The sequence below is a fragment of the Dicentrarchus labrax genome, unplaced genomic scaffold, assembly GCF_905237075.1.
Source record: "Dicentrarchus labrax unplaced genomic scaffold, dlabrax2021, whole genome shotgun sequence".
Taxonomy (NCBI): Eukaryota; Metazoa; Chordata; class Actinopteri; family Moronidae; genus Dicentrarchus; species Dicentrarchus labrax.
In genome coordinates this window covers 1,427,380-1,441,500 of record NW_026136703.1, presented here as the reverse complement: position 1 = coordinate 1,441,500, position 14,121 = coordinate 1,427,380, and the positions used below count along the sequence as shown (strand labels likewise).

At 41.3% G+C, this 14,121-nt stretch overlaps 1 protein-coding gene across 2 annotated transcripts in view; it reads left to right on the top strand.

Moving 5' to 3' along the window:
• The window catches only part of si:dkey-87k14.1 (leucine-rich repeat transmembrane protein FLRT2), a 69,514-nt gene extending 56,362 nt beyond the window's left edge, over positions 1-13,152 (top strand). For both annotated transcript variants that reach the window (XM_051383786.1, XM_051383795.1), the window contains 2 exons: positions 7,816-8,159; positions 9,685-13,152. In XM_051383786.1, coding sequence (XP_051239746.1) covers positions 10,132-12,141 — 2,010 coding nt within the window. In that variant the 5' untranslated portion in view covers positions 7,816-8,159; positions 9,685-10,131 and the 3' untranslated portion in view covers positions 12,142-13,152. The remainder of the gene's footprint in view (positions 1-7,815; positions 8,160-9,684) is intronic.
• The last annotated feature ends 969 nt before the right edge of the window (positions 13,153-14,121 follow it).

The window sequence follows — 14,121 nt, the reverse complement described above, 5'->3', positions numbered from 1 at the left end:
ACATTTGAGGAACATTAGTAAATCACTGAATAGAAATATCTAAAGGTGATATTAGAAATCAATACATTATCCTCACCTCCTCCACTTGCACTGTCTTTCAGAGGCTGTTTGGGGCTAAGTTTTGAAGCTAGAGAGAAGTTCATGGTATCAGATGAAACTAGAAGGACTAACGCATCCATTGGTACCAACCAGGTCTAGCATTGGGAAGGGGTTAAATAACACTACAAAGTTAGGCAAAATTTTGGCAAAGGAAAAACTGACATGGCCATTTTAAAAAGGGATTCCTTGACCTCTGACCTCAAGAGATCTGAATGAAAATGGGTTCTATGGGTACCCACAAGTCTTTCCTTTCCCACTTTATGCTAATCCCATGCAGTTTTTCGGCAAAATCCATGCAGTTTTTTTTGCAAGTCATATAAATGTTATTCTCAGCTAGTTATTGGGGTCAATCAACAAAATTGGAATTGCATAAATTGGGAATGACTGCAAAGCTGAGATACATACTGAGACTAACACAATGGGACAGAAAATGAAAATAGAAGAGAAAATAAATAAAGAAAAGTCACCAAAAACTCATCAAAACTGTTTTTATACATTCTTTCCAGCAAACACCAACTCTGGTTTGGTCAAAATGAACCCTTAATTTACAGAGTTAGATGTGAACTATTCTTGAAAAGGGCTGCAATGGCCACGATGTCAGCTAATGTTAATCCTTGGGGACAAATGCGCCTGTCAAAGTATGTCCACTAAAAGTTGTTTCTGCTACTGGCAGGCTCAGATTGTTATTCTAAGTGTCTGACAACATTTTTGAAAGGATCCCTACAGAGATAGACCTTTTGTTAAACCAGAAACAGTCGTATTATCGCTGTCACTCGCCACCAGACTCCTAAGACAAAACAAAACCTCTCAGAGCATTATAACATTGTATATTTATCTTTTAGGGCAGATATGTGGCATCAAACTATAATAATACTTCTGATCATTGTTGAGATCCTGGAAAATTATTGCCACCATTCTCCCTCTGCTCAGGCATCAGTTCAGTGTATTTGCTGTGGTATTTTGGTCATCACATCTTTTAGGGGAAATTATTAAAAAGTGGTATGATCATTATGGCCTTTTGTAGTGTCAGGGTTCTTATTTTTGTGTCTGTCAGCAGCAGTGGATTTGTTGTTGACCAGATCCCTCAATCTGAACAGCTGGGTGTAACTAGACTACCTGGGACCCAGAAATCATTTAGCCTGCTTTGACTTGGATTGCAGATTTGTTTTGGGGTTATCTTTCACTGTAATACTTGTACTTTTTTGTTATTTCATGTTTGTTGGAAACCAATCAGAGTAATAATCATACAATACATAAATTTCACTTATTGATCTTATGATGCCTGAAAAAGCTGAATATTGCTACATTTTACTGTTGATTTCAATGCATGAAACCAAAATATTATTGGAAAACTACACTTTCTTTGCAACAGTCCTAGTTTGAGCAGACTTTGCTCAGAAAAGTCAGAAAAAAATGTGTAGGGGAGACAGGGGGTAAGATGAGCCATTTTTCATATTTAGGATCACTACATCAAGGCAATCGTAGTTTTGTTGCTAACTAATATATCTGCATATATCTCAGGATGTTGTGCATCCCTTCAAACAAACAGAATGAGTGTAAACATAACTGTTTCGATAATATAGCTTGTCCAAGAAAAGTGGTCTCGTGGCATCCCTACCCCTCCACACCTCCACCCCACCCCTCCCTCACCTTCTCCCTCCCTAAATAACACTCACTGCTTCACATTCATGTGTATTTTTATTTATTATGCACAATTCAACAGGTACAATAACTTTTTTTATTATTATTATTGCATATTACTGCTGAACAGCTGTTTTGTAAAAAAACATTTTAACATGAGAATGCCTTAAAGTGTGCTTAGGAAGAGAACATTAACAGCTGTGTTTTTGGAATATACACAGAATATGTTTTTGGATACAACTTACCCCAGAGCTACCATTTTGACTTTATTAGTCCCCACAGCTAAAATGGTGCACTTTTATGCTAGGTTTATGACCTCATGTTGTAGCTCATAGATGCCACAACTGATGTATAAAACAAATTTAAAATGATTTATTTTGGTCCAAACACAATTCTCATGAAACTTATGATAGACTAAATTCACTTTCAGGAGTGAAAAATGATTTTGTTAGAAATAAATATCTAACCACTTTACCCATGTGGTTCTTACATTCACAGACTCCATGAAATGATGCCTTCCTCCTAATTATTTGGTCACATGATCAATGTTTTTTACCATTTCCTAGCAACAAGGGGTGGCTCAACTTACCCTTTGGCTCAACTTACCCCAGTCTCCCTACTACCTAGTAAAAGAAGAATAGAGTTTTGTTATGTTGGCATAACAGTTTACACTCAAGGTCTATGTTGAGCTTTCAAATAGTCTTCAGCAGACAAAGTTTGCTTAGTTGTCATATATGGCTCAAACTCAATTATAAAAGTCAATTATAAAAAATAAATAAATAAAAAACTTTACTTTATATCCCTGAGGCTGTTTTAAAGCCCTTTCTGGTGGTGAAATAATACATTCCCATGCCTTAAATTAGTCAAATTTGAAGATATGAAATCCTAAAAGTATCAGAACCAGCCTTTAAAAGACCCACCATGTGTAATTTGTGCATATTTGTGGAATATAAAGTTCTCCTCAGGCAATGTCTTTTCAACTCTGTGGTCCCATTTTGCAGCATAAGCTGTCTGTTGAAAATCTGTACTTTTAGCTGAAATAACCCCAGTGGCATTATCACGGTTATTTTGTCTGACTTAACAAAGCTCCCCCAGAGCCGCAGAAAACATTATATAAGCCTTATACAGGAGGAGTGCTCCTCAAGATGAGTTAATGCCCCTTTACACTGTGATTTTGGGCTGTTGACAAATGTGAGACAAACGTAGTAAAATATTTGCTCGTCCAGCTCCATGTCTGAGTTAAACTTAGCATGCTGTCGACATGAGTCGGCATCCGTCATTCAATCTGACAGCCTCAAAACTGATATTGTACAACATGACACAGATTGAAATCAAGAGATGTACTGAACTTATCGTGCAGTGTATAGATGCTATAAAGTGACATTCATTTTTAAAATCAGTAAAGTGTCCCTTTAAATCCCCCATAATCCCCCCCAAAAAAGTGTGGACATGAGTTTAGTGTTCAGTGGGGAAATATGGGCAGTAATTTGTGCTTTTTAAGAAAATAAATTGGGGTCCTCAGGGACTCCAGTCAAAAGCACCCAATTGACCCTTCCTAAATCCTCTTGGAAGCTAGGTCAACTTTCCCCCTTTCTGTACTTGAAAATACGATCACATTTTAAAGATGGTTAAAAGATAAAAGCAACATGTAGTAGGTGACATATAGTCACATCTAAAGTTAACTAATGTTAGCAAAATGCTAGCTAAGTAGCTAATTAGCTACTAAATTGCTAACATTACCAGAACATCAGATGTCAGTAGCAATCGAACTAATCTGTTAAAAGAGAAAACGAACATAAGGTCATATCGCAAGTAGCTATTCTAGCTAACTAGCTAGCGAAGCTACATTAATTGTTGGTTAGGTAATTAGCTGGAGAGTTTAGCTTGACATCTATATTTGAATTGTAAAATGTATGTAAACCTGTTTTTAGAATTAGAATCGTGACTTGTAGGTCTAGTGTGTAGGATTTAGTGACATCTAGCAATGTAATTGTAGATCCCAATTCCTTTACTTCACCCTTGCCTTCCAAGCACAAAGAAGAGACTATGGTGGCTGCAAAACACACATAAAAATGTGAATTCCCCTGTCTACAGTGAGTGTTTGGTTTGTCCCTTCTGGGCTACTGTGGAAACATGGCAGTTCAACATGGCAGAATATGTAGAAGGCGACCCGAAACATCTGTAGATAAAAACGGCTCATTCTAAGGTACAAAAACATAACAATTTGTATATTCAAGTGATTGTATACTAATGAAAACATACCTATTAATATTCATAAATTCAATTTCTGCCAGTAGATCATCCTAAATGTTACACACTGGAACAGAAATTACATGAAATATAGGTTAATTATTAAAAATGGCTATAACGCTTGCTGTGTAAATTAGGGTGGCCATTTCCTTCACATCAAAAAGGAGGACACTTTGCATACACAGGGACATGCAAGCAGATATTTGTTTGGTATGATCCGGTTTTAAATTTTAATATTTTTCCACCAGATTACATAAAGGTGCATACACATACCACATAGCTAATAATAAATATACAAGATACAGCTCATGACTACGTGCCCTTCCAATTCAGATTACATAGGTCTAATAAACATCATACAGAAACTGTTTTTATCCGGATAGATAAAGAGTAAAACAAATGCAGCACCTTCTGTTTCAGATGTATAGGCTTTGCCTATACATATGAGTATGAGCATTTTTAAGAATTTCAGTCCAACAACCAACGTTAGCTCACGTTAGTTCTCTGTCGTTGAGAGCTTGATTGACAGCCTGGTGGTAGCCATGTGTTGATAGGTCGCGACACGAAAATGTAACCAATGAAATTACTTATTTTGAAAAGGCTTTTTAGCCAATAAGTATTAAACTAACGAGGTAATGTGTCAAAAGGCGGGCCTTTTTAGTTATTTTCTCAAAAGGAGGACAAACGAGTGCATTTAAGAATTTAAAGGGCATTTAAAAGCCGGACGAATGGCCACCCTAGTGTAAATTGAAGTTATAAATTATGAATTAGCTACATATGTTGTGTTCAATGTTGTACTGTGTTGTACTGTATTATCTGTTCCCTGTAATCTCTAAAATAAATGAGAGAGAAAGACAGAAGGGGGAGGGGGCTGTGAGTCTGTAAACATAAAATCCTGCAGCCTTACACACTGCTGAAAGCCACAGAAGATCATCTTCTTTAAGCAAACGCATCTGTGTTTGTTTGATTGTGTGCACGGCTTGAGGTGAGTAGGGCCTGTAAAATGATTTTACACTGGGGCCATTGATAACTGGCAGCACTGTCACTATGGCCATGCATATGGTAAGCAACCATAATGTCCAACATAATGAACTTGTAAATGCCATTTTATTTAAGAAATAGCAGTAACTAATACTGTGTGTTTTAGTTATAACTCAAACAAACAGATTTCCCTATTCATTGTCCATTTTGTAAACAGATCCCTGTAATCTGCTCCCACATCCAGGTAATCTGTTACTCCCCAACCACTGCACTAAACCCTCTGAGCAGCTGTTCAGGGTGCTGCGAGTTTACACACACAAAGGAGCCAGATTACAGTGACATGGCACAAGCGAGCCGGACTAAACCAACATCGTCATGCTAGCCACGGACTCCACATGCACTGTGATGAGCTGCAGACAGATTTAGCCTGAATTTTAATTTAATAGATTGGAGTGGAGAGAGGTGGCAGCAGATGTGCTGTTTGGCAGAGAGTGTTCAAACCGGGAGAGTTGTGAATAAAGGATATGAGTAAACCACAGACTGTGTGTGTGTCCATGATCTGTGCATAGTTGAAGGTTAGCAGTTATTTGAATGGTGTTGTAGCTGCACACTGATGCTTTATGTGAAGAGTTTAGCAAACTGAAGCAAATCAACACAGTTTAGGTCTGTATGTGTGTGTGGATGTTTGAACATGTCCGAAGGTGGACGGGTCAAATGTTAAATACTGTATTTTTCAGAAGTCTCAGTTTTGTTTCAGCGTCCTGCTGGATGTTTGAGTCTGTATTTGCTGCAACAAATCCGCCTACAAGAAGGCCTTCATTAAAGGGAATAAACTACTCCCTCAAATTGCAAAAACATTTCTCTCTGTCACAGGAAATACAATGAGCACAAACCAAAAACTGCTAGGACATGTCACTGACTTTTCTCACCTGCTGCAGGAGTCAGTGACACATGGTGAAGTTCAGACAAATGAGAGCAGACTAAAGAGTTTAGCCAGGGAGGATAACTACTAGCTTTTGAAAACACACTTGAAAAGGAGACAGATTAACACACTGTGCATACACTGTTCAATGTCTGGTCTTAAAGCAGCAGTATAAAAAATTACTTTTTGACATATTTACTGAAACTTTGACTATATCCTGACAGATAATGTGTGAAAAAATCAGGTTCCTCTGGCTCCTCCTAGTGCTAAACAACCAATCAGAGCCAAGAAAGTTGATACTTTGCGACCTAGGAAAAATGGTGCTATCGCAGCTATCTCGCGACATTTCACCGAGACACACCCCCTTTTGGTCGTAATTTCAACCGTCCAGCTCGGGGTACCTCAGAGTACACCGAGCTAAACGAGGGTGAACGTACGACCCGCAAAACAAAGATGGCAGCGCCCATATTGAAATGTATTTTCTTTGTATTTGTACTACGTTGGTCGTTTTAATGTTAATTTTAAATGCTCTTACACACTGTTTACATTGCTGCTTTAGTCCGGTCACCAATTTATGTATTGCACGGTGTTGTTGTGCGTGCAATACAATGTAAAGTTTTGTTTTCAAGCTGGTTTGCTAAATAGGCTTATGTAGCAAACAATAACACTAGCCTGCCCCTGCCCCTGGTGGCCCCTGGTGGCCCCTGGTGGCTCGAGACAAACGCCACAGCACTTGTTGAAATTGAAATAAAATATTATTGAAATGTTGCTTGCAATAACGGAATTACTTGAAATGTTAGTGTTTCTGTAGAAAAACATTATTATTTCACATTGAGCTTGTTTAGATGAGCCACAAGCAATAACAACACAGCTGCTGCACTGGTGGCGTCCATGTTCTTTCCGACTAACGTAATGCCCAAAGACAACTGGAACGCTATAAGTGGTACAAGCCAGGCAATTACGTCACGTTCTCGCGTCAGAGCAACTCGGGCGGGGGATTTACGAGACAAATGGATAGCACCAAAAGACTCAACAATCAACTAGCACTTAGCAGGAAAGGAGGAAGTTGATCGAGGTTCTGACCAAGAGCAAAAATGGGCGGGACTTAGGAAGGGTCAATGGTGTGCTGTGATTAAACATACAACAACAGATAAACAAACAAACAAAAGAAAGCGGTGAATAAGCAATCAGGGATCGACCCATGCAAGACTGAGCTGGCTTAAAAAAAGGTCTGCATTCTGTGAGAGCGTTTCAAGTCACATATTTGTTCAGTAATACCTTTGTGTAAGCCCTACCACCATAACATCATACATACAAATAGAATAGTAAATGCCATGATGGCTCTTTTTAGCCTTCACTCATCTTCCAGCATAGGAATTCTGGTTTGTTTTTGGCTTTAGGAAAATAGGTTGGAAACATATAGCGGGGGCTCAACTGGGATTTTTTGGGACATTTTTGCCCCAGGGCCCCTTAGAGGGGTTTATCTGGCCCTGCTGTTATTATTCTACTTCTCATGCATCTCTCTCACCTACATGATGATCTGTATACATGTTAGGTTCAATTTTTTTTTTTTTTTACTGGTCAAAAAGTCTGGAAATGTGGTGTGTTAGTTTAAAACACACCTCCACAAAATGAGAGAGAGGAAGGGAGGGAGGGAGATAAAGGACGCTGTGAGGGGAGAGAGACAAAGGGGGTGTATGAGTGGAGAGAGAGAGAGAGAGAGAGAGAGAGAGAGAGAGAGAGAGACGACTCGTTAACAGAGATAGTCTCGGGGCTCCATGAGGGACCAAGCAGTCTCTGGAACACTTTACCCAGACTATGGACTTCATAATCCGCGTTGCTGTCCGGGCGGCGGGGGGTAGGCTGGGAGCCTCTAACTCTCCTCTCCTCTCTGCTTCATGTCCCTTTCTCCCTCTGTGAAGGCAGCGGAGGAACTTCACCGGCAGCTCCGGAGCAGCGCGGCCAGCCGGGAGTCTCAGTCTGCCGGGGTGTGTTTGAGGAAGACGGGGGGAAAGATGCGGAGTAGACTACTGCTGGTGACCTGAACTTCCCTCCCTTCCTGGCTGCTTCGGTCAGGACCTAGCGCAATGCCCCAGTTCTCCAATGCCGGAAAACCAAGTAAAACCAGTCCGAAGCCGCAGCGGGAGCTGGGAGCCGACGCAGCGGGCAGGATGCGGACTTTTTGCCCGGTCTGAGCTCAGCAGTCTGCGGAGAGACGAGCTGTCAGGCTGGATGTGCAGTAACAAGACTTTCTGCTTTTCTTAAGGTAAGAAAACGGGAAATGAATACAGCATGGACTAGTAATTGTGCATTTTTTAAATCCTAGAATTTGATTGTATTCATATATGTTCAAATATTCTGGGAATATTTTTTTCACCATGAACTTAATAAACGGTATTATTTTTAGCTTTAACGGCAATAATAATAATTAGCTAATTAATGATTTTAAACTCCTCTTTCATGAATACCAATCCAAAATGATTTTAATCGCGTAAAAGCACAAACAGGTTAAAGGAAGGTCCTCATGGATTATACTTAAAATGGACTGCGCTCTCTCAAGGCGCAAACCAAATAAACCCACCAGTCTGTTCTGCAAACTGGGACAGAGCTGCAAAACACAGGCAGTTTTCTTTAAACCTGACTTTTTGATGGGCACATGAATATGTCGTCGGATTAATGCCCTGCTCATAATAACCGCGGCGAGGTCGGGTCACCATAATTTGACTCAGTTTGACTCCTTGTTTGCCCCCCCAAGGAACATTACATAACTATTGAACTGTCTTGGCCACAAATCAATGCAATCTGTCAATTGGCTGCTGCCCGGTGCCATTTTATTAATCATCACTACCTCCTAACTAACAGCAACTAATAATACATTATCTGCCTTTACAAGGGCTGTATTGGATTGTAAACTCAGCAGCAGTATAAGTATGAGTTTTTATTGATATTTTTTTTCTTGGATTCACCAAAATAATTAGGCTTTTGTTCATAAGCCAACTAACACCAATGCTGTTGACTAGGAAATATCTCCACTTTATTTCAATCTTTCGACCTTTCCTCACAGTGAGAGGCCCACATCGATCTTAGTTTGTCCCAAGTGCAAGGAATTTGTTTCATCTTATCTCAGCTGACAGGCTACGTTCATCACAATCCTAACTTAGAAATAATTAAGAGCACATATTTGGCTTTGTAGAAAGTATTGTGGTAAAATCTGCCCCATCATCTGACACCCCCATCTTTCCATGTTGCAGGGCATTATCCTTCTGGGCTGGACTGAGTAACTAACAGATTCATGGTGCTCATCTGGGAGCCAGCCCTCTCCTTACTAGCTCACCTAAAACCTTGTTGCTCACAAAATGCTTTTGGCTGCCATGTTTTAATCCTTTGAATTTTATCAGTTTTTTAAATGCTCTTTTTGTCAGTTTGTTCATGTTCATGGTTACCAACTGGAGGAGGAATTAAAAAAAGTTTGAATCCGCTTAGTGTATGTTTTCATTTTGAGCTCACGTTAGTAATCTGCACATAGACTTGCCAAACAAGTTTTTTTTAACCATTTTACCACACCTGTGATCTCAGTATCATTTCAAAAACATCCCTTTCCTCTGGGTGTGTGTCTGAGGAATGTGTAACACATCTTAAAGTCATTGGTATGCACACTTCTCTGCTCTCCCAATTTACAATGCCTCACTTTGCATTTGTGGGATAGAGAGGGAAAATAAATCCTTTTGTCTTTAACGGAAAGCATGCATTTTGAGGAGACTGATTTTCCCATTATTCCTATTTCGCAACAGGTTTCTGGATCCAAATGTCAAGTCCGAGGAACCAGCAGTGTGTGACGTGAAAGGGAGAGAAAGCCAGGAAGAGGACATCCAATGATAACCCTCCAGCGTGTCGTACATGGCTCTGTCAGTGCCTAGTGCTGTGAAGAAAGCTCTACCCAATGGTAGAAGAGAGGAGAGAGTGAAAATGTGATGAACTTCTCCCAGCTCAATTATGGACAGTGGCTGGTGAAGGAATCATATTGCTTAATGAGACCATTGCTCTTGTGTTGGGAATTTTAGGACAACGAATTACCAAGGGATTACTCAAGACCTTCTTCAGCACCAGGCTGGACATGATGGTGTTATTAAGCCAACAGCCGAAATCTAATGACTGCTCTGTTGGATTTTTCAAATCGTAATTTCTTACCATTTTTCCTCTGATTTGGTGTTGTCTGTATTTTTTCTTATCTGTTTGAAATGGAGATACAGTTGCGTTTATGGAATAAGGACTGGGTCTCCTTTATAAGGCCATGGATACCTATACTGTTAGGCCTTCACCTCCAGTTCTCCCGGGCCTCAAACTGTCCCGAGGAGTGCCGCTGTGATCGCACCTTTGTTTACTGCAACGAGCGGAGCCTGACCTCAGTGCCTCTGGGAATCGGTGAGGGTTATAAGACCCTCTACCTCCACAACAACCAAATCAATAATGCTGGGTTTCCGTTGGAGCTCCATCATGTGTCTTCAGTGGAAACTGTGTATCTCTATGGCAACCAGCTGGATGAGTTCCCCATTAACCTGCCCAAAAATGTAAGGGTTCTCCATCTGCAAGAGAACAACATTCAGACCATCTCCAGAGTGGCTCTAGCTCAGCTTCTTTGGCTGGAAGAGCTGCATTTGGACGATAACTCCATTTCTACTGTAGGGGTTGAGGAAGGGGCCTTCCGTGAGGCAGTGAGCCTGAAGATGCTTTTCCTCACCAAAAACCACCTGAGCAGTGTGCCTATTGGTCTTCCAGATGATCTAAAAGAGTTGCGATTGGACGAGAACCGCATCGCAGTTATCGCAGAGGAAGCATTTAGGAATGTCACGCGCCTGCAGCGCCTCCTGTTGGACGGGAACCTGTTGACAGATGAAGGGATTGCACCAGGGACCTTTCAGGACCTGGTCACCCTGAGGGAGCTGTCCTTGGCCCGCAACTCACTTACGTACCCTCCCCCATTCCTCCCAGGAGAGGTGCTCGTCAAATTGAACTTTCAGGAAAATCAGATAGACCAGATCCCTGTCAGGGCATTCGCAGGGTTGCACAAGCTGGAGAGGCTGGATATTTCTAACAACCAGCTGCAGTCGTTGACACAGGGGGTCTTTGATGGCCTCGTCAGTCTCAGACAGCTCACTGTTCGGAACAACCTTTGGCTGTGTGACTGCAGCATCAAATGGGTGGTGTCATGGCTTAAATCTCTGCCGGCCTCGCTCAATGTGCGTGGCTTCATGTGCCATAAACCTGAGAAGTTCCGGGGCATGGTGATCAGGGAGCTGAGTGCTGAGTTGGTCCAGTGCCCACAGAGCACGGCGACGGCGCTCCTTCTCACCTCACCAGTTGACACTGCTCTGATCCCATCCCTATCATCTTCCACAAACTCCCCCCTGGTCACTCAGTATGTTCCCTCCTCCTCCAGGCGACCCTTCCCCACATTGCCCACCCTGTATTCAACCAGAGAGGGGGGGTTGAGGACTAAGCAACCTCTGGACCCCCGGAGGGAGACTTTGCAGGTCACATTTTCCATACTGAATGGCTCCGCTATCCATGTCAGATGGGTGGCCGCCTTTCCAGTCACTGCCTACAAGGTGACCTGGGCTAGGATGGGCCCCAGTCTGACAGGGGACACCGTCAGGGAGAGGATAGTGGGTGGGGATCACCGGGGGATCAGACTGGCTAATCTTGAGCCAAAGTCCACCTATCGGATCTGTGTCATTCCCTTGGATGCGTTCAATAATTACCGGCCCAAAGATGATACTGTGTGCACTGAGGCCATGACCATGCCGGCATCTTTCAGCCCTGACAACAACAAAAGACCGTCGGGGCCTGAGCAGGCAACGCAACAGGAACCCAGCTCACCTTTCTTGCTGGCTGGGCTGATTGGTGGGGCTGTGATCCTGGTGCTGGTGGTCCTCCTCAGCATCTTCTGCTGGCACATGCATAAGAAGAGCCGCTCCAAGTCCTCCACCAAGTGGAAATACAATCGGGGTCGGAGAAAAGATGACTACTGTGAGGCAGGCACCAAGAAAGATAACTCTATCCTGGAAATGACTGAGACCAGCTTCCAGATAGTCTCACTCAACAACGAACAGCTCCTCAAGGGAGATTTCCACATTCAGCCTATTTACACCCCTAATGGGGGCATTGGATTCCGAGACTGCCCCCTGGGGAACAACAGCACAGTCTACTGCAAGAACAATGTTCAGGATGCAGACTTTTGTCACACATGATGATTTTGGAGAGCATTTTTACTGACAACTACCCACACTTTACTGGACACTGTACAGTCTTAATATTATTTGAAACCCCCACGTCTTCAAGAAATGTAATTTATACAACTAACTGGCCGATATCTTTTGTATAACATTGGATTTATAAGTTATTGCTTTCTGGAGTTGTGCTGTTTGAGTTCCATGCATACAGACATGTAGAATCAGGATTCATTTATTATCTAAGTATTAAGGGGTTTTGATTTTCAGTAATAGTAAATTTTGAAGTCATTGTATACTGTAACCATAACAGATACAGAACTAACACTGTAGCTGCAGTGCATTCTAAGAGTCCTGAATCCAGCTGGTAGAATTCTGTATGAGAGGAGGAAAAACAGGCACAAATCTGCCACACTCACCACTAGATGGCATCATTTTCTGGAAACGATAGTCCACCACACTTTTCCTGTGGCTGTTCTAAATGAAGTCATCACAATAATATGGCACATTTCTTTAATTGCTACTACAGTCAATAGAGATACAAATGATTAGATTCCTGCAAAAAGGAAGAGGGCATATTCTTATTCAAATGAAACTTTTCTCAGCTTGAAAAGAAAATGTAAAGGTCATACTCATTAAACATTCACAGAAAGTGGCAGGCTGCAGTGCTTTCACCTGTTTTTCAAGATTAATACATTATCACAGTTAAGGGGTCATGTTATTATTGCTAGCTGTGTTTTATGGTGGGTGTCACACAGTGAGCAGCCAAAAAGCACATCTGCCGTCTACTGTATGTTTAACCCACTGAGAACCGACTCTTCCCCTTTTGTTCAGCAAAAGTAATGTTATGGTAAAACAGTATATGTATGTGCCTTGAAGTTATCAGCTTACAATGTCTTTTGAATCCATGTTTTTGCACAAACGGTGTACTGTATATACATTCAATTGAATTGTTGTTGAGGAAACCTCTTGCTCTTGAATATTTATTTACCTCATTACACATTTAATTAAATACATATCTCCAAAAGTGAACTTATTCCTCGTGATCTGTCCCGGAATGATCACTAACATGAATTGTTTGCATGTAAAAGAGCACAGTGGGAGTAGCAGAGTTCTGTTTGGAGAGGGAGGGGTCCTTTGAGGACTGCACACTCATAAGTCAAAAGAGATTGCACTTAAAGTCTACTTAACACAAAACCATAGTAAAGCAGCCTCACTGCTGGGCTGTTTGCAGCCAGGAGCATGCACTTACCAAAGCAGTCACACAATGGTCTGAATATGTGGTATATTAGGTTGTTTTGTACCTGAAAATGAGAAATTATTAGTATAATTTAATCACTTGTAAGTTGATAAGGTGAAATTTCACATCTGTCATTGCTTAGAACCAGTGCCTGAATTGGAAACAGGTGCCAGTACCATAATTCAACACAAACCTAACCCTAAACACAACATAATCCTAACCCTAATTATTTTGCCATTTTTAATCAATTTTAACTTTCAGCTCTGTTTTCTAAGTGTTAATCTAGCTATCATTTATCATTTTATGACTTTTATTGTTTACCTCTTGAGAGAAATAGATTTTTTGATGGTGGGGGGAACTGGTGCACCCAGAGAAAACCCACACAGGGAGAACATTCAAACTCCACACAGAAAGGCCATTTACATGTGTTGATGTTTAAACCAGAAACGTCAGTATCCCTAAATTAACTCACAGTGTGAGGTCAAAATAGTGAAGCAAAAAGAGAGTACGTCAGACTGACATTATATATGACATAATTGTTGCTGTGTTGCAAATCAGCCGTTGCTTGTTGTACTTGGATTTAGTATCATCTCTTGAGCAGTGCCCAAAATCTAGTGTCAGTTACTCGCCTCCAAAACGCAAGGAGTAGAGTGGAGATAAAAGCACAACTTGTAAAAAATGGGCCACACTTTAAGTTACGAGTTGTTAAGTTCCTGTAGCCGGAAAGGCCTAATAACAGGCTTCAGAGCATGTCTGGAACA